We start from the raw sequence: 20,282 nt of genomic DNA, 5'->3' as shown, positions 1-20,282 counted from the left end.
TATACACATCCCGGTCTCGTTTCTTGCATTTTATCACCGGTATATCAGATCATAAGAACTGATAAGACTCACACCTCACTAATAGGCTAAAGAGTGAGGCAATACTTCATTTATCTCAGTATTAAACGAGCATTTATTATATATGAACACTACCTCGTTTCGTTTCTTGCACTTCATCGCCAGCATATCAGATCATAAAAACTGATAAGATTCAAATTTACAACGTGACTAATAGGCTAAGGAGTGAGGTAATATTTCCTTTGCTTCAGTATTGCACGAGTCATTTTTTATATATATGAACGTAGCCAAGTTTCGTTTCTTGCACTTTATCACCGGCATATATGATCATAAAAACTGATAAGATTCAAATTTACAACGTGACTAATAGGCTAAGGAGTGAGGTAATATTTCCTTTGCTTCAGTATTGCACGAGTCATTTTTTATATATATGAACGTAGCCAAGTTGAGTTTCTTACACTTTATCACCGGCATATATGATCATAAAAACTGATAAGATACAAGCGTCACAAACAGAAGAAGAAAAAGGAGAGAGAAGAACAACAAGAAAAACAGAGCAAGAACAAGAACAAGAAGAATCAAAGGACACTAAAATCATACTCAACTATTCCTGTCATTATTACCAAACGAACAATTAACTAACAGGCTAAAAAGTGAGGCAATATTTCTTTGACTTCACTTCAGGATTATACCTTTTTTTATTAATCCACAATCAGATTTCCTTTCTTACATTCCAGTTATCACCAGTTTACTTTATCTCCACAAATGGTGTAATTCAAGCTTCACGAATGCGATAACGTGAAAAGCAAGATTTCGTTTATTTCACATCATCATCATGTTTATTTAATACACTACGGTTTATGTATATCTCTTATCACTATAGTATAAGATAACTTGTCTCAGGCACTGGGATGATTTAAACTTCACTAATAGGCTATGATATAAATTTCGTTTCCCTAAAGTCAGAACTATTTCGTCATTTCTTCTCTAGTTTAACTCTTACCTAACTCTTCCCTCAGCTATATCTAACTACTCTCTCCCCTTTCTTACATCACTAACCTTATCCGTCCTCTCCACCTATCCAAACCACCTCAATCTACCTTTCCTCATTGCAACACTAATATATTAACAAAAGAATTAATTGTCACGAAGTACGAGGTGAAGTTTCAAACCTTTCAATCATATGCGCGTGACAACGTGTGCAAGCTTGCGTGGTTATGATGGTCCGATGTTACATGTAGGAATGATAGAGTGAGATAATAAGATGGGGTTTGAGTCATATCAGTACAGGTGACATGAAAAAATAAAAATAAAATAAAAAGTTGTGATATACTAGGCTACCAAAACATAATCACAAAATTTCATATGGAGTCAAGTTCCCTTTCTCAGATTCCAGCTACCACCACCAATGTATCATGTTACCGGTGCTGATATGATTCATGCAAATATAAAAACATAGACGAAGAGAGAGAGAGAGAGAGAGAGAGAGAGAGAGAGAGAGAGAGAGAGAGAGAGAGAGAGAGACAGCCAAATCAGATGCAAAGCGATACTTTTTTTTTTTTTTTTGCCCTTGAACTGTTTCCTCTACTGTAAAAAAATAATAATAATAATCAGATACACACGAATGAGGCAGCAAATCAATTACTAAAAGGGCACAGACATGGACAAGCAGATAAATACAGGGATAAGCAGGTGCACAGATACGTAGATGCGCACATATATAAGCAGGTAAATCAATCAGCAGAAGGCATAGTCTAGTCACAGGGTTGTTGGTGAGGTTGTAAGTCAAAAATCATTATAATTCAGATATTTTCAGTACGATAATGTGAGTTTAGGAACATGGCAACACTGATACACATGTGGCTAAGCAGGTGTCAGTCAATTCATCAGCAGGTGAGGACAGGTGTGGACAGGTGACGTATTGGTTTTCACAGTACCTCAATATATTTACATTCACTAGGTCATGCTCCGGGTCCAGTCCAGGCAAGCCACTTCCAGCTCCCAGCACTTTGGTATACCCATCACTCCCCCACCCCCTCCCCCCCTAGCCATGTTTGGGCACGCTGTCTGCCTAGCCTAGCTCTCTCTCTCTCTCTCTCTCTCTGCGACTAAATTTGATATCCGCAAATAATAATAGTGGTAGTGTTGGTGATGGTGGTGATAGTAGTAATATAAGAAGAAAAAGAAGAAAAAGAAGAAGAGAGAAGAACAAAAACAAGAACAAGAACAAGAAGAATGAATGAACCCTAAAATCATACTCAACTATTCCTGTCATTATTACCAAACGAACCACTCCATCGATCACACCTTGCTAAATAAAAATAAAAAGAATAGAAAAGAAAAAGAAATCAAGTATCAACCCGAATGAACCTACAAACAGATCTTACGTCAACCTTTACAAACTAACAAACAACAAAGTATTTTTTTTTATAGCCCCAACTCTCATTTTTCCTCTGCCATTATCTTATCTCAAACCCTTCCCTACACCTGCCACTGCTTATCTATCGCTTGCTGAACCCCAAACCACACGAACTTGCAGGAAATACACCACAATACAATAATAGCCTACACCGTCCATAAAGATATTGTTATTAGGCTATTCTTGCAAAAACTTGGCCACTATCTGAATCCCAGGTGTCTATTATTATATAAACATGCGCTTACTAGGCTTTTGCTTCAACGGTTTATATTAACAACCAAAAACTAGGTAATGCTGCAATAATATTAAAATTTATCAGTAAAATATAGTTAAGTCCAAAAATACCGTTGGTCCATAAAGCGAATATTTTTTTGCGGGGGGAGGGGGGGAGGATGCTTACCGTTAATGCCATAGTAAAATCTAGGACTATTTAAACGATACTTGTTCTTAGTTATAATCATACAGAAATAAAACTAAGAAGAGGGAATCATTAAAAACCGAAAAATACGTTATGTTAAGAATATTACTGGATATTATTTGGGTATTACTAGACCTGCAATATACAAGGCTACAAAAACATCATGGAGACAAAACTACAAGAGACATTATCACGAAATCTGCGTAACGTGAAGGCAGATAAAAGAAACACCATTATAGGAAGACACTAACTTAGCCTGGTATTACAAGACACTTTGCCTTCTCACATCAGCAATATCTTAAGGTCAAAAGGGGGATCAATCAGGTTCAAATAAGTGTTTTTTTATGCTCACGGTACAGAGGAAGAGTGAAACTACCACCAGGGTCATAAAACTACCCCTGGAAATGCCCATAACTCCTACGAAAGCCTTGTCAAAATATGTGTTCTTGGGCGGCGAAATGTCTCATAAACGACCCTTAGAGCCTACCCAAATCAAGCAATGTCAAGGCGTCCAAGGAGGGTATGCAGGAAATAGAGGCAAGGGGCAAGATAGACACGTGTGGAGACGCTGACAATTATGTAATCGCGGTGACAAATTATGATTACTTGAAGGTGAATGTTTATGTCTATGTTGCAAGATCAATATTGGATGCACTATTTCCTTCCATAAATATTGATACCGTAAATATATTGATGGATGCTAAACATATTATAGGTATACAAAAAAATGATGAAACGAATAAACAAATTAATAAGTGGGTAAAGATAAATAAATAAAAAGATAAGTAAATAAAATAAGTAAAGAAAGAATATAAGGAAAAGGAAAGTAAGGAAGCAGGGTCGAAGGAAGGAAAGAAAAGGAAAAGAAAAAAAAAGAAAAAAATGTCACACAATCCACTTAATTAAACCACTTAAAATAATATATATACAAAAACAAAACATGAAAAAAATAAAATTAGTAAAATCAACAAAACTAGACATATTAACAGCATCTCACGCACACCTGTGAACACACACACACACACACACACACACACACAGTCACAAACTCGAACAAACATACATACATACACACACACTTGTTACTGAGCACACACACACACACACACACACACACACACACACACACAAACACACGAACACACTCACCCAAAATCCCTTCGTGGATGTTTCCAATGTCAAAGTTTCGGTGATTTTTCGTCTCGTCTTGTTTCCTCTTGCTGCTTCTACTGTTCCTTCCCTCCCGGACAGCCTGACACACCACTAAAGGTCACTGTTAGGGCCGTGAGGGGAAGCACTGGCTCGCGTCACTGCCAGGACCAAAGGCACATTGTAACACTCCCGCCGGGCCGCGCCGCAACACCTTCCCTCGCGAGGTTCAAACACGCTCTGGCAGCCACGGCGCCCAGACCCTATATTAAAACAGAAGATATCGTACAGTATTATCTATTACCGACTTACTTTAAACTTATCATATTATTAGTTTTGCAATCAGAGAGCCATGTTTTTTTTCTGGTACACTATAGTAAGGTTTCTGTACTATACCAGACGCACCTATACAAGTCTCTTTGCCTTTTTTTAATTCATTTCCACCGCTATATTTATCAGCAAACTCCATTTATCTCTTATAATATCATCGACTTATTCTTATTATATCATTAGTTTGGTATTTAAAGCACCATGTCTTCTACTGGTACACTATAATAAGGTGTCTGTACCATGCGAACTTGATAACAGATGCCCCTAAACGAGTCTCCTTGCCTTCTTTATTCATTTCCACCGCCATATTTATCAGCAAACTCTCTTTCTCTCTTGTAAAATTGGTGTTTGCGGTGTTACGATGTAGGAATACCGTAGACCGTGAACTTTGCAACACTATAAGGTTTCTGTACTATGCGAACTTGATAACAGATGCACCTATTAGACTCTCCTTGCCTTCTATATTCATTTCCACCGCTATATCTATCAGCAAACTCTATTTCTCTCTTGTAATATTGATGTATGAGGTGGGTGTGGAGGCGGTGGCGGTGTTACGATGTAGAAATACCGTACACCGTGAACTTGGTAACAGATACACCTATACGACTCTCCTTGCCTTCTCTATTAATTTCCACCGCTATATCTATCAGCAAACTCTATTTGTCTCTTGTAATATTGATGTATGAGGTGGCTGTGGAGGGGGTGGCGTTTTTTTTTTTTTTTTTTTTTTTTTTTTTTACGTTGTTGCCTATTGCGCCGGTAGGCATCTTCCCGGTGGGGCCTGATGGTCGGCCCAAGGCTTCTTCCAGGTGGGGCCTGATGGTCGGCCCAGCCCGTTCTGGCGCTGGCGAGTGTTTATAGTGGCGCCATCTTGCATTGGCTCATGCTGCCCCCCGGAACTCGTTCTTGATTCGCTTGGACGGCTTCCTCTAGAGTCCGGGTTGATGGGTGGTCTTCAGGACAGCATGTGGGTAGTTTTAAGCCACTCGGCGGTGACTGAAAAATCCAAGTGGTAGCATAATGATTCGAACCCGCGTCGTCCATCACGCGGCGAATGTGGGTCCAGTACGCTATCACTTCGGCCACCGCCTACCCATGTTACGATGTAGAAATACCGTACACCGTAAACTTGGAAACAGATACACCTATAAGACTCTCCTTGCCTTCTTTATTCATTTCCACCGCTATAATTATCAGCAAACTATTTTTCTCTTGTAATATTGGTGTTTGAGGTGGCTGTGGAGGCGGTGGCGGTGTTACGATGTAGAAATACCGTACACCGTGAACTTGATAACAAATACACCTATAAGACTCTCCTTGCCTTCTCTATTCATTTCCACCGCTATATCTATCAGCAAACTCTATTTCTCTCTTGTAATATTGGTGTTTGAGGTGGCTGTGGAGGCGGTGGCGGTGTTAGAGTAGAAATACCGTACACCGTGAACTTGGCAACGGATACACCTGTTTGTTTTGGGTGGTCACACGTCTGGCAGGGTGGAGGCGGTCAAACCACCTCTCCCAATGAATGGCCAAACAAACTCTACTTATTTTTGACGATGACCCTCCCTGCCTCCTCCCCTGCACCAGCCAGCCACACAGGACACAGGATTGGAGGGAGGGAGGGAAGGAGGGGGGACGCCAGGTAGCCACTCAATTAACAGGTGTCTGCGGATTAAGTCAATTTATACGCGGACAAACTCACATATCCATTTCACAAGGAACATTTTTTTCTTATATCTGTAGTAAACTTAACCCTCCCATACACAGGCAGAAACGCAAAATAGATAAATAAATAAAATAATAACAGAGATAAAAAATGCGGACAAAGTCATATCTATTTCACAAGGAACATTTTTTTCTTATATCTGTAGTAAACTTAACCCTCCCATACATAGGCAGAGACGCAAAATAAATAAATAAATAAATAAATAAATAAAATACATACATTATTAGTTTATTTCTTTCTTCTACTTCTTTTTCTTCTTTTCTATTATTATTATTATCACCTTATCTGTATATATTATTTCTCCATGCCATCACTCAGCAAGCACCAGTAATAGTAGAATAGAGAAATAGATAAATAAAAAGTAGTAAATAAGGGTGGATGACATATTAAAAGTCAGGAGACCATAATGCAAATGAAGCACCATCTAATATCATAACTTAGGTCTTCCTGGGGTGAATTTCTCTGATCCAGGAACACGCACGCTTTCTCCGGTGAATAGTTCTGTACCCTCTGACACGGAAAGATGCTGGTGAAGTCTGCACGGGGTGAGCGGCACGCCTAGAGATCGACCTACTATAAAAAATAAATAAGAATATATGTATTTATAAGCTAGACTTCATTAAAAAATATAAAAAATCTATCCAAACTCCGGTCGGCGCTCCCTAGATAAAAGTTGACCTCCCGCTCGAAATTGACCTCTCTTTTGGCCACATCTATATCAGTCAATCAATGGGGGCATACGCCGGGGGTCGCGTCGCCTCGCCCACCTTACGACGCCAGGCCCGGGGGTCTCTCCGGGCGAGTCTCCATGCGGGTCCCCTTCCCAACCCAAGTACCTACCGGCAGGATATATCGACTTACTCATGCCACGAACTCCGTTGATTGATGAGTGTCTATAATAATTTTTGTATTTATTTAGTCTATCTATATATTTATTTATTTATTCATTTTTATTTACATATTATTTTGTGTGTGTGTCTCTGTGTATTTACCTAGTTGTGTGTGTGTGTGTGTGTGTGTGTGTGTGTGTGTGTGTGTGTGTTGTAGAGGAAAGTCTTAAGTATATAACGGTCTAGGTTTTATATATTTGAATGCTTAAGAAAAAAAAATCACAGTGAAAGGGAGAAAAGTAGGTTAGGTGAAAGTACATACAGTTATGAAAGAATTAAGGGAACTCGGCAAGGACTGTTACATGGGTGCTGCTTGCCGAGTGATGGTGTGAAGAAATAATAGATAAACAGATAAGAGGATAATAATAATAGAAAAGAAGAGGAAGAAGAGAAAAAAGAAGAAGAAGGAGAAGAAGAAGAGGGAGATGATGAAGACTAGGAAAATAAATGATAATAATAGTAATGTGTTTTGAGTGCCTAATTATGCCTATAGCTAATGAAAAAAGAAACTGTAATATGCAAGGAGTCTAGAGGAAAAGGCACCATAAAAATAAAAAATAAAAAAACAAATAAAGTCAGAATTCCCCCTCAAAAAGACATACATACCAAACATAATCATTAAAGTCATATTTGTGATTTTATTTTACTTCTCTATTTATTTTATTATTTATCTATTTATTTCATTATTTATCTATGTATTTTTTTTTTCGAGGGGGGAGGTAAGGACAAGATTATGGGTGGACACTTATAAATACATTAGCTTTCTTTGGGGTTGAATTTCTTCCTTATTTGACAGCATCACAACCTTTTGAGGAAGCGACCTTTAAACGAGACAAACTTCAACTCCGGTAAGTAAAAAAACACACCCACAAATTCCCTTTCACCCCAACCGGAGACTCAAACAAGCGCGGTAAAATTTAGCAATATATTGGCTGGTTGTTGGCATCAATACATTTTTAATACAGTCATGACAGTAATGATAGTAACAAAAAATAATGGTTTCGGAACACTATCGCTAAAGACATCAGATGAAACAATGCACGAGCTATCCTACAAAGGGGAATACGTACATAGCCTTGATAGAATTTGCACTCACACGACAGTTACAGTGGTTGCCTGCATTGTTAGGTACGAACGAGCTAGTATTTTTTGTCTCGGTATCACAAATATGTTGAGTAAATATATATTTGTAAGGTCATCTAAGTAAGGAGGGTGAGGAATGACAGAGGACTTCACCTTTCATTCTTACTCCTTCCCGAGGCCTTAAATGTACATCTATAAGGTCATCTAAGTAAGGAGGGTGAGGAATGACAGAGGATTTCACCTTTCATTCTTACTCCTTCCCGAGGCCTTAAATGTACATCTATAAGGTCATCTAAGTAAGGAGGGTGAGAAATGAGGGTTCAGCATCCCACTAATAAGTAAGACTCGACAGCTGACTTCATCTTCCACTCTTACTCCTTCCTGGACCTTAAACATATTTCTATAAGGTCATCTAAGTAAGGAGAGTGAGGAATAAGGGTTCAACGTCCCACCAATAGAGTTGACATAACTTCACCTCCCATTCTTTTACTCCTTCCCGTGACCTACACTTTCTTTAGCCTAATATTTCATAACTAGAATATAATTGGATCACCTTCAGAATTGAAAGCTCTATTTGACTCATTTTTGTATTCTTTCTTAGGGTCAGCAACAATGGTATTTTTCAGTGTTGTTTATCATTCTATTTTACTTTTTATAAATCTCAAAACCAAGCAGTCAATCGTCAAATCTATAGCATGAAACTTAAGTACCATTTTTGAAGATCCTGGGAAAGCTTGTGTCAATGTAACTCTATATATAGGTAATTTTAGAATTAATAACTATCTTGAGAATTTTAGAAATGAATAAAAAAAAAGGGTACCCAGTATAAACCACACAATAAATGAACTGTATTTCCTGACAGACGATGCTCGCTTTATGCTCTTGAACACTGGCTGGAGAGGTCTTGGCAGCTCAAAACAGTAAGGTCATCACAGACAATCAATATAAAACCAGTAATCTCCTTGGATGAATATGACTTTTATATCTTTATCACACTAACAATTTCTTTAAAAGTGTCCAGATAATTGTTATATAAAATGGAAGTCAGGAAAGGCTGCATAGGTCTGTTTTTTTGTTGTTGTTTTTTGTTATTCTTGGCCACACTTTTTTGTAATCATGCTTTTTTTCAAGTTTTCTCCATCAAATTAGAATGCTTCAGCCGAGCTCATGCACACCATCTGCCAGGAACCCCCCATACTCCAGACTAACTAGGAAATGCACCTACGAACACTAGACACAAAAATACCAATTAAGCTATAATAAAATCACACTGAACGGTACATATCTTTGGTGAGCTCCTTAATTTAACTCAAACTAGAGAGAATGAATATATAACAACAACCCATTTCCATTAGGCAAGGAGGGCAAGAAGTGCACGACCTTTCACAGCTAAGGGAGGAAAGGTCGCTCCATATTCTATTCACAAGTCACTCCAATAGTTGTGCTGTGACCTGACCCTGAGACTCATACAGCTCCTTGCTCTGTTCGGTTATCCTCAAAGACAGCACATTTGGTATTGTTCATTTTAAACATGCTCAAGATGGAAGGTCAGGGCTTGTGAAGTATAGCATGACAGCAGATATACATGCATGTCAAGAGGGAGACTACTCAAATGATGTCAGTCATGGCTAATGGTTGCCACATATAGAAATACATGTAATATCATCATTCAAATGACTCAATACTTACAAAAACTTCAGATTGCAACAGTGTCAATTAGCAAACAATTGTACAAACTGGGCAATCTATGTCAAAAGTTACTTATAATGTGGATGCTGAGTGTGTTACCAGGTTTGAGTATTATATTTGTAGGCATACATTTTCATATTTTACTTTTTGAAGCAACTGACGTTTCCTCTCTATTCAGGGTCTTGTTTTGAATAATGAACGTCTCTATTTCTCCAGCCTTGCCTTCCCTCCTTCGTGTTTCTCAGGTGGCCACTAACTCACCCTTGCAATGGAAAATGGCGTTGCCAGTGTTAAAGTTCTAATAGTTTGTTACATTTCATTATTTCAATTATCCCCATAAGTAAAATTTTAACCAGACCCCAACATGAAAGCAAATGCATGTGATCCAAAAAGTGAAGCAAGTTCCAAACAACCTTCCCAAAGATAAACGAGAATGTCATGGAAAGCAAACCCTGGAGTTATGAACGGAGTGTTTCCAAAGCTTCAACTTGCACAACAAAGAACCGATGTAAATAAGAACCTAAGACAAGCAAGAAGATAGCTACACAGTCATGACTAGCCACAGAAGCACAGAAAGAGATGAAAAGGCCTAGTTGGATGGTAAAATATAAAGTAACAGCATAAAATACCCCTGTTGGATTGTGCTGTCCAGATAAAATGAATGTGTTCTGACCCGCATCAAAATCTTAAACCATCAACGGTGTTCCAGCAAAAGTGTGAAGCAACACAGGGCACCATGTCTTCCACAACGTGCCAGAGCTCGTAAAAAAGGTAGTGTTGGCAGTGCAACTCACAGGCACGACTGACTGACAAGAGGATACATTGTGCTGGCGGCAGTGGTGGTGGTGGTGGTGGTGCAGGTCTCAGTACAGCATGAATGTCCCTTCACAGAGCAAGGCAGTGACTTGTGTCCTGCAGGCACAGGGGCTCCTGCTGTAGTTTCAGTCACTGCTTCAAGCCAACCAGTCCCACCCAAAAGCACATTTCAGTCATGGTCCTCCAGTTATATTGAGGTTCCTCATGAACCTCACATCCAGTGGCTGCCTTGGGGTGAGGGATGGGTCTTAGGGTGGACCTGGTGCTCCCATTACACTGAGATGAATCCAGCTTGTTGAAGTGTCAAGATACACAGGAATAGACAATTACAAATCATGTAATAGGAGCACCATAATACTTCAAAAACTATTGCTGCATGTCAGGCAACAATATGATGTCTATAGATACAAAGGTTCCCTAGGCTCCCCACACCATGCTGGGTGACATCCAACACCAGGAGGCTACTGGGATTTACAAAAAACTGTCAGTCATCCATCCACCACCTTCCTCCAGCTGATGCAGGTGGTGCATGAAGCTGCTAAATGCATTAATACAATATTCATATCAACAAACTTCCCACCTAACCTAAGCACTTCTAAAAATTGTTATAATGACTGCTGAAAAGTACACACCAGCCAACCAACCAGAAAGGGTCGATAGTAATGCCTGGATGCATGCTGTGAATGACTTACAGAGCCCGCTGGGCTGGGCGGGCACAGTACAGTGGCAAAGGAACCCTGATGGTGTCCTGCTCTTGTGCTGATGATCTTTTCACTCTTATAAACTTTGCTGGCCTGACCAAGAAATCTGCCCCCCGTCCTGGGTGGTGGGGTGGGTGTTGCAAGGAAACATTCACTCTCAGGGCGGGTGGGGCTGCTATCGCCAAAGGCAGGTTTGGTATGAAAAGTGAAAACCTTGAGAGTGAAGTCTTCACCTCCTCCCACTCACTGGAGAACCTGGGAAGTGTGCTGCAGCCGTAAGGATCAGTGTTCACCTCAGTCAGTGGAAGGCAAGGCGTATTGCACTATATTGCAGCTGATTAAAAATAGCTATAGCTATATAAGAGTCTAAACAGCACTGTAGTATACACAATATGGATAGCACGTGAAACAGCTCCTTGGCAATTTCCAGCATTTTTGTCACAGCTATTTGCAATACTCTGAATATAGTCACATCTGAATACCACATTATCAAACTATTTCTATCTCTATTCATCACATATCAATTATAAAAATTTGTAACTTATGTTCATGCATTGTTAAAACTATATTTACCTTTATCATCACATATCAATCATATAGAGACTTACTTCCATGAAATTTATGTACTGCTTTATATCAGTATCCATGGAGCGAGTCAGTGGAAAAAGCTTAAAATACTACATGAGCTATCCTGAATACATGAAACTTTAAGAGAGAACCTTCCATGTAGTGAAGCAAGAAACAATGAAAGCAAAGCAGAGCCGTCAGCCACTAAGCGCCTCTCCTTGACACTACCCGGGCTGAGGAATGGTTGAGGACAGGCAGAGTCCGCCTTCACGCTAATTGTGGCATTGTGGTGCATTGAAAAAAGGTACTTGAGGATGCCTGTCCTTTGTGTCAGCCCAGGTAGAAGGAGAATATAAAGTAGATGAATAAATGAAGACAAAAAATTCAGTATATGGAGGTTGCCTAGGCCTCATACACATCAAAAATCACTATCTTGCTTCTGCTCTACGTGACAGACTCCCTCGACAGCACACCTCACCACAGCCTGGCAAGCCTCACACAGGGTACCTCACAACGGCCCGGTAAGCCTCACACAGGGTACCTCACAACGGCCCGGCAAGCCATCACCTGCGCCTGCTCAGTGACCCGCTCCTAGTTACTTTGGGAGGTCGGGAGCTTCACCACAAGAGGCGCTCTCTCCCCTACTGTCTCTGGGGTGACCCGAGACTCCTCGCATTTAGGCTCCTCTTCCTGTGGGGCTTGTGTGGCCTCAGGGGTGATGGGGGTGGGTGGGTTGGGGGTGACAGGGCTGGGGCTGGCAGGGGTGGGGTTGACAGTGACAGTGGTTGGGGCTACTGGGGTGGGGGGAGTCTGGGGTTCAGCTTGGGTAGTGCCAGAACAGGAGGCCATGAGGGGGTCAGAGCTTTGGTAGGGAGGAGGCATGGTGGGGTAACCGGGGCTGGCGGCATGGTAGGGGGGAGGGTATGGGGACTCGTTGGGCACGTAGCAGGCATGGTAGGGGGGCGGGGAGTCATCCTTGAGGGGTGAGGGGAGGGAGACCATCATCTCGGAGCGTGGGTGAGCCATGGCGATGACCGTCACTCGCGATGGGTTCCTCTCCCGACGCAGCAGCTGAAGACAAACAGACGGACATTGGTACAGATATGAGAAACCTAGGAAGACATTAACTATTGCCTCTATATTATTTCATACACTGGTTACAAATTTTCTTATCAGTGCACTGCTCTCTGCTGCACATCATAGTTGGCAGGTAATACAGACTTGCCTCTATTCTAAAAGTGAGATATTTTCCAAAAGAAACATTCATTAGTTTTCTCCAACACTTTAAAAAATAGACAGGAGGAAGTCTGCATCTGTGGGGAGGGAATGAGGCATAAGGAGCAAGTACAAGCAAGTGGTGGCAGCAAGAACATTGCCTAAGGTGTCGTCCAAAGCCATGGCCAGCGACTAGGATGTTCACAGAGAAAATCACCTCACTTACACCCACTGCCACCGGCCACACACTGCCTGCACACTTCAGGCTATGTGCAGTGTGGAGCCTCTTGATACACTGTTTAATTTTACCTTTAGAAGCAGAGATATAATAAATTGAAAAACTTACATTTTGAAAAAAATTCTCAAAAGAAAGTGAGTCAAGAGAGTTGTAGTTTATCTCATGCCTTCTCTTTCTATACCAGTATTTTTTTTATTGTTTGTGTCTTCTGTTCAAAATTAGGAAGTTCTTACAAATTTGGAAGTGAGTAAATAATCAAAGGCCAACCATCTGCAGCTTTAATACAGATTATTATTTCATGTATAGCTTTGTGTGTCCTGAATAATGACCTTCTTTCTCTTTGGAAATTTTATTTTTTAAATTATTTAAATTTAAATTATGGGCAATATTTGAAATTATTTAACCTATCTGCCTATCACAAGCTACCTGGGGATGGTAACCCATCTCCATAATGCTATCAACCTATTTCAAGGAAAACATGCAAAGCAGTGTTTGTTTACAAGTAAATGGAAGGTTGGTTTTCTTGACCCGAAGAACACGGTGCACATCAATGCAGAAGATTGCTGCTCACAAGCAACACATCCACCCACCTCTAGATAGTAGGAGTTGACCACCATGAAGAGGTAGACGGCCACCAGGAGGACACTCATCTTGTAGAGGAAGTCCTCAAGGCTCTGCAGGCCGATGATGCCCAGGATGGTGACCACAAAGAGGGACAGCTGCCACCACAGCCATGGTGCGATCAGCCGGGGACGGTCCTGCAGATGGACACTCATGTCAGGGCCAGGGAGCAAGGGGTTAGGGATGAAACACACAAAAAAAAATGTTTTTCCCCATGTCTTATTACAAACACACAATGTCTACATATTTGCATTGGTGGCACAAGTTTTCTAGCAATGTCATTCACATCCAACATAAGAGATCTCAAAAAATAATATTGTGATGTACCGTAATCAATAAGATTTTAATGCAAATTTAACCAAAATTACCAAAAATGGCAAATATTTAAGGAGTTCACATCCAATACCCAGTGGTGGGCACTGCTAACTGAGAAGTTAGCTTCACTAACTGGTAATCCATTAATTAAAAAGTTAGCTTCGCTTACATTAAATCGCTAAACTGATAAAGAAATTAGTGGAAGCTACCGCTGACCGCTAATCACTAACTTTTTTTTATATGCATTTAGCTTCGGTAAAGTATTTTGGTTCCAAAACCCTTAAAAACGGATCTAGTGACCTGAAATTTCAGTATGTTGTGGCTTAGACATGGAGCTTTCCAGAAAGGTATAGCATGCCAAAATCAGATGATGATAAAGGTGTACACAAATTAAATTCCATATACACTTTAATTATGCCTAAAATATGAACCTGCAATAGCAGAGCAGAAAGACCAAATCTGATAAGTTATCTGATGACACTACACAGGACTGCTCCCCCACACAGTTTGGGATAGTGAATCAATTTAGATATATAAATGAAAATAAAACTAAGGAGTACTCGTATCTTAAGTGAATAAGTAAATAGCAGTGTTTATTTCTTATCAGGTAGAAAATATTGAATTCTTGTTATTAAATCCCGAGTTCAAAGAGTCGGAAATGGAAGATGCATTACCCTAAAATACCAAAAAGTTTCCATAATAAATGTCCAATTACCCTACTTTAAGGAGTAATTTACCCAAAAGTGGAAGCCCTGGAATTATTGGACCATGTGGCTCAACTGGTGCTGTGTCTGCCCACAACGGACAAGAAGAAACCTGTATGAACTTTTAGTGAACTTAAAGTTAGTGGAGGAGGAACTACTTTCAGCAGAAGCTAATTGGTCCACTAACTGTTTCCAAAGTTAGCCAAAACGCAAATCAGCTAATGAAAAAGTTTGCTTCGCTAATTAGCCATTAGCAGATTAGCGGAACCGTGCCCATCGCTGCCAATAACTAATGTCTAATATCCATGGGTATTAAAATTTCTTGTGAAAATACAACACTGATTGCATCTCCACTGTATACTGACGATCAGTACAATATACAGGATTATTTATCACAACCCTTCTGTGTTTTTGTCAGCCTGCTGCTTCAGTGATGGAACAATCATCAGCACCAGTGTTATGACAGGCTGCCCATCAGTCTACATCAGTGTGTTGCTTGATACCAGTAATCTCTCTAGGTGTTCTTAAATAGAAGTACTATAAAGAATGTATGCACAGTATTTAATGCATAACTTTGCATTACTGCCACAATGATAAGTTAAATACCAAAAGTGAACAAAATCCATCATGTACTTACTGTGGAATGATCCCAGTTTTCACAAAGGAATATTCAAAATGGAAAAACCTGTAATAATTTTTTTTACATAACGCCATGTCATAGGTGAAGGAAGGGAAAACACAATGGGAAATTTCAAAGGAAAGGGTATCAGACAAGCGTGCACTAACCATTGGCGTGAGGGAGCCAGCAAGGCCGGCTTATTAGCACACCCTCAGAGCCAGTCCATGCCTCTCCAACAACACGCTACTTATGAAATGTGGAAAAGCACTCTGAGAACAAGAACTGCTGTACAGGAGAAACTTTGTGACTCATAATAGTACATCTGAGATTAGTATAACACCAAGCAGTAGTTGGATCAGTAAATAGATAAAAAGATAGATAAAAAATTCTTCAGGATACTATGAGCTGCTCTGCCCACCTTCCTCTCCAGACCCCCTATCATTTGAGAGCAGAGAGTGGAGGCAATAGTCTCACCTGCCGTGCACCGTGGATCATGAGGGCCGTCAGGATGAAGTAGATGAAGAAAATGAAGATCGGGATGACCATGGCCGAGCGTGCTGCAAGACGATACAACATGCTAATGAGTTTTATTGAGTATTGCATATTTGTGGAGGTGCTTTGAAGGGATATTATCATCAAGCATCATCATTATCATCAAGCAGTCAATGGTGGGACAGAGAGGGTTTGTTGAGCCTCAACTCACTCAGGGCAAGCATCCTCCCCTTGGGGCAGAATCTGAGGTCATCCCTCAGGGCCTGGTAGATGGGGCCCTTCACGTCTTCAGAGTACATATCTGGGATCATCGGCTCGGCCTCCGCGCACTGCCGCACCTTCAGCTCAAAGTCCACCAACCCGTACATGTACTTGAAGGTCTCCATCATCGAGCCAAACTGACGACACCAATGGACAAGTTAGAACATGAGTAGAGAAGTAAGCCTGTTTTTTTAGTTTACAAATTGTTCTTTATCTGTGCTAGCTTTTTTATTTCAAAATTCCCTCTTAATGGCAATTACTCAATCCTAAGGGCTCCTACCATACATATTTGACTAAAAAATTACTTAGCTAAACAAATTTTCTGACAATGATTATAAATATTTCCTAGAATAGTTTTGTTACATAAAATGAACATATTTGTTAATGGAGAAAAATACATATGAATGTGAACATTACCAGACAACACTAGAGAAAGGGAAATATAATAAGTAAGAAAGTTAAATAAACCAACTATAAAAATGCTATATAAAGAAAACGTACTACGTATTAAAAATATATGTATGGTATTTAAAACATGAAGAGGCTTAAAGTCACCACACAGGAAAGAGGGTTAGTGAGAACACAGAATCAAAAGGAGGCCGGGTGAGTGGCGAGTGGAGGAGCAAGGAGCGGAGGCCTCACACACCATGTAGATGAAGCCCACGATGATGGCTCCCCGCTGGAGGGGGATGCACCCCATGCAGGAATCAACCCGGCACATGCAGAGTGCCATGAAGCATGGGTGTACAGCTGAGGCGCTGAGCTGTGGGAGAAACAACCAAAGGAGTTGTTGAGTATATATTAGTGACCATTTCTTGCATTCTTAAGTACACCGGGTATTCGATATATGCGAGTTCGAAATATGCAACTAACCAAATTGAGCCAAGTATTCGTTTTATACGAGAAAAATTTGCTATTATGCAAGTAGCGGCGCTGGTGCGACTGTCTGGTGAGGTATTGTGGCCGATTAGCACTAGAGGGCAGCGGGTGCAAATGTTTTCCTGCACTTTCGTCGCCTATAATTAACCTTTTCCTTCCTCTAATCCTAAAGTTAACCCTCAGGTAGTTAATTATCAGCTTAAATTGTAGACTTTGGGTGTGTCTCCCTGGAAGCAATCAATGTGCTTTATTGTTGCTTTAGTGCATTATTATTGTGAAACGGTGCCGGAATAAATAGAGGTTTCGAAAACGGGTCGTGGAACATAACCCCCTATAATTAATGGGATGATAGGCTCGATATATGCGAATTCACATTATGCGAGCTTTTTGCAGAGCATAACCCTCGCATATAATGAATACCTGGTGTACATACTTTTTGCTGGCATGAACTCTGATGCTGTCAAATTAAATGCATTGGTACACAGTCATTAGACACACACACATCAGCAAAACCAGTGTCTCATTCTTATGTGTTCTAAAACATACACTACAGTAGGCATTGGCAGGTTTGCTAGCAAGGCCTTTCTGTTCTGCTTCCAACTATTTCCTTTGATAACTTTTTAAGGGAAGGTTACCCAGACGAGTAATCTGGTGACTCCGAGATTGACACTGAGGATTTGTTACTTCAGTGTTTACCCCCAAGATCCAGCAAACATGTTCAGGTGAAGCACAACAGGAAATGATCTGATGACAAGCCAGCCTCATGAAGAAAAAATATCCGTTTGCAAACAGAGGAAATGAGTTGTGTGCCAGTGTAGCAGAGATGGTAAATACCTAGAATAACCTTTTTTTAATATGGCAGAGTAGGCCACCGCCGAACTTGCACCCAATCACAGCGCATTCTCTAAAACTAACAGAGCCCCACCTTAATCCAACACCTAAATCCAGCAGATAGGAGTCTAAGCCATTAAAAACATCTCATCTGGATGAACACCACTCCTGCCATGAAATACTGCTGTATTACTCCAGTCTTACACCACTTGTTTTCCTACTTAACCAACTCCTTCCTATTGATTCCCAGGCAGTTTGTAGGTTGGCAGAATACATGTATGACAACAGAAGAACAGTCGATCAAGTAGATGAGATACATGTGCACTAATAAAGCCAATCTTGGTAAAGATTCATTTTAGTACCGTGCCAGTATTTCATTACCTACCTCATGAAATATCACTAGCTCTTCATATATCTTTCCTACAAAAGTTCAACAATCATGGAAATGCTTTCAAAATCCAATTCAAGGACTATTTATTGTTGAAAAGAGGGAATAATATTCACATTGGCGTAGCCTCCTTTGGTGGCGGCCGCGGCGACAGTGCCGCTGCACAGCCGCAAAATAGCTCGCAGAGGGTTTAGGGTGGGGGAGCATATTTAAACTGCTCCAACCGAACTTTACGACCTGCTAACGGGGGGCTTTGTCCCCCTCGACCCCCCTTTCTAACCAGGGGGGGCTGTGCCCCTCCTGGACCCCCCCCCACACATATATGCGACTTATATATTTCTGCGGGGAGGTATTTCTCGCAACACCGGCTGCACCGCCGCTGCGGCCGCCGCCAGAGGAGGCTGCACTTTTGTGAATATTATTCCCTATTTTCAACAATAAACATCCTTGGAATGTATTTTGAAAGCGTTTCCATAAACATCCTTGGAATGTATTTTGAAAGAGTTTCCATGATTGTTGAACATTTGTAGAAAAGATATATGAGACCTAGAGATGTTTCATAAGGTAGGTAATGAAATACTGGCACGGTACGAAAACGAATCTTAACCACCAATTTATTATTTCTTGACCTGACAGGGAGATGGAAGGGAGGACAGGAACCAACTAGAACAACACGCTCCTGATGACAAGCCCCCACACGCAGGACCTGACCTTGACGGGAGTGATTAATGAGGCTGGCAACGCTCCCCTCAGCTCCAGCACCGCGTAGGAAAGGCAGGACTACACACTGACCCCTGACCTCTCGCAGCACGTCAGGGGAAGCATCACGAGGCAGGATGTTATGCTGACGAGACGTGTGACTCACCAAACAAGACAACTCAGGATTCAGCACTCAGCACACCCTCTCCCACACCTCCCCTGCCCCTCCCCTGCTTGAGTGTCCTGTCTAGCCTTGTATGTAGTCCTTGCCCTTCTCACCTAGCTCCTGTAGGGGGTGGGGCGCCTGACCACCTCAACACAGCGACTTCTTCTCCGCCTTGCTTTATTTACAACACAACAGCTGAGCATGCGTCAGATGGGGGCGGCCTACGCCTCTACAACGGGGCCACGCATCTCACTCATCTGGCAACGTTCTTTTTTTTCCCTCTTTCCTCTTGCCACTGCCATGTGTGTGTGTGGGGGGGTGATGGGGGTGATTCACTCACGGCCTGACCACGAGTTGGGCTCGACATCGCCAGCAAGCAGCTACCCGGCCTCCAGATTAGAACCGATCTCTGGGACCTTAACACACCACACACCCACAGAGTTATAGACAGTCTACAATACTCTGTGCACCCCCCTACCATCCCCCTTCTTCAAGAGGGGATAACAGTAACCGTTCCCTTGTCAATGGAAAAATCCCGTGCCTGGGCGGGGCTCGAACCTCCGCCTGCCAGACCGTGAAGCCTGGCAGCATAAAGTTTTATCACCGAGCTACCGGAGTGGCATTAACGAAGTGGAGTGTGTAATTCACCCTTTGGTCTGCTGCGGGTCTCTCTTGAGACAGCCAGCCGTTCCCCTATGGAAGGAGCTCTGAGCTCAGTGACCGATCTTTAGGGAGGACTGAGACCACTCACACAGAACACACCGCGACAACGAGGTCACAACTTGCCTGACGTCGCGTACCCTCTCACTGCTAGGTGAACAGGGGCTACACGTGAAAGACGATAAACCAAACTTATCTTCACCCGGTCGAGGAATCGAACTCCGGTCCTTCTGGTTGATTTACATAGATTTACATAGAAAATCAGACCACACAGACCCCATGGTCCAGACTTGGTGGTCTGTCCTTAAACCTAAGCGATTTTACATTAATCAGAAGACTCCAAAACGTTGCATTTCTACTCTAGTTGATATTACGTTGAAGGAAGTGA

At 41.4% G+C, this 20,282-nt stretch overlaps 2 protein-coding genes and 1 long non-coding RNA gene across 5 annotated transcripts in view; 1 reads left to right on the top strand and 2 right to left on the bottom strand.

Annotated features, from left to right (window-relative positions):
• The window catches only part of LOC126987977 (uncharacterized), a 199,689-nt gene extending 195,449 nt beyond the window's left edge, over positions 1–4,240 (bottom strand). Inside the window, exon 1 of the mRNA XM_050845681.1 lies at positions 4,005–4,240. The gene's annotated coding sequence lies outside the window, so the exon portion shown is untranslated. The remainder of the gene's footprint in view (positions 1–4,004) is intronic.
• A 2,836-nt stretch (positions 4,241–7,076) lies between these two features.
• LOC126987976 (uncharacterized) lies at positions 7,077–9,289 on the top strand. Its single transcript, XR_007741310.1, has 2 exons — positions 7,077–8,241; positions 8,331–9,289. It is a non-coding gene; the product is annotated as an uncharacterized LOC126987976 (long non-coding RNA).
• On the bottom strand, positions 7,862–19,835 carry LOC126987975 (uncharacterized). Of its 3 annotated transcripts, none has more exons than XM_050845678.1 (6): positions 19,575–19,835; positions 16,918–17,034; positions 16,222–16,408; positions 15,993–16,075; positions 13,850–14,017; positions 7,862–12,877 (listed from the first exon to the last, which is right to left on the bottom strand). In XM_050845678.1, exons 1-6 carry the CDS (start codon positions 19,713–19,715, stop codon positions 12,398–12,400), a joined length of 1,176 nt encoding a protein of 391 aa, XP_050701635.1. In that variant the 5' UTR covers positions 19,716–19,835; the 3' UTR covers positions 7,862–12,397. The 3 variants fall into 3 exon arrangements, with proteins under 3 accessions (XP_050701635.1, XP_050701636.1, XP_050701637.1); XM_050845679.1 differs by lacking the exon at positions 19,575–19,835 and adding an exon at positions 19,348–19,517; XM_050845680.1 differs by lacking the exon at positions 19,575–19,835 and adding an exon at positions 19,081–19,228.
• Between the last annotated feature and the right edge of the window lie 447 nt (positions 19,836–20,282).

This window comes from Eriocheir sinensis, chromosome 67, assembly GCF_024679095.1.
Source record: "Eriocheir sinensis breed Jianghai 21 chromosome 67, ASM2467909v1, whole genome shotgun sequence".
Taxonomy (NCBI): Eukaryota; Metazoa; Arthropoda; class Malacostraca; order Decapoda; family Varunidae; genus Eriocheir; species Eriocheir sinensis.
The sequence above is the reverse complement of the archived record's forward strand: the minus strand, read 5'-3'. Positions and strand labels throughout refer to the sequence as shown.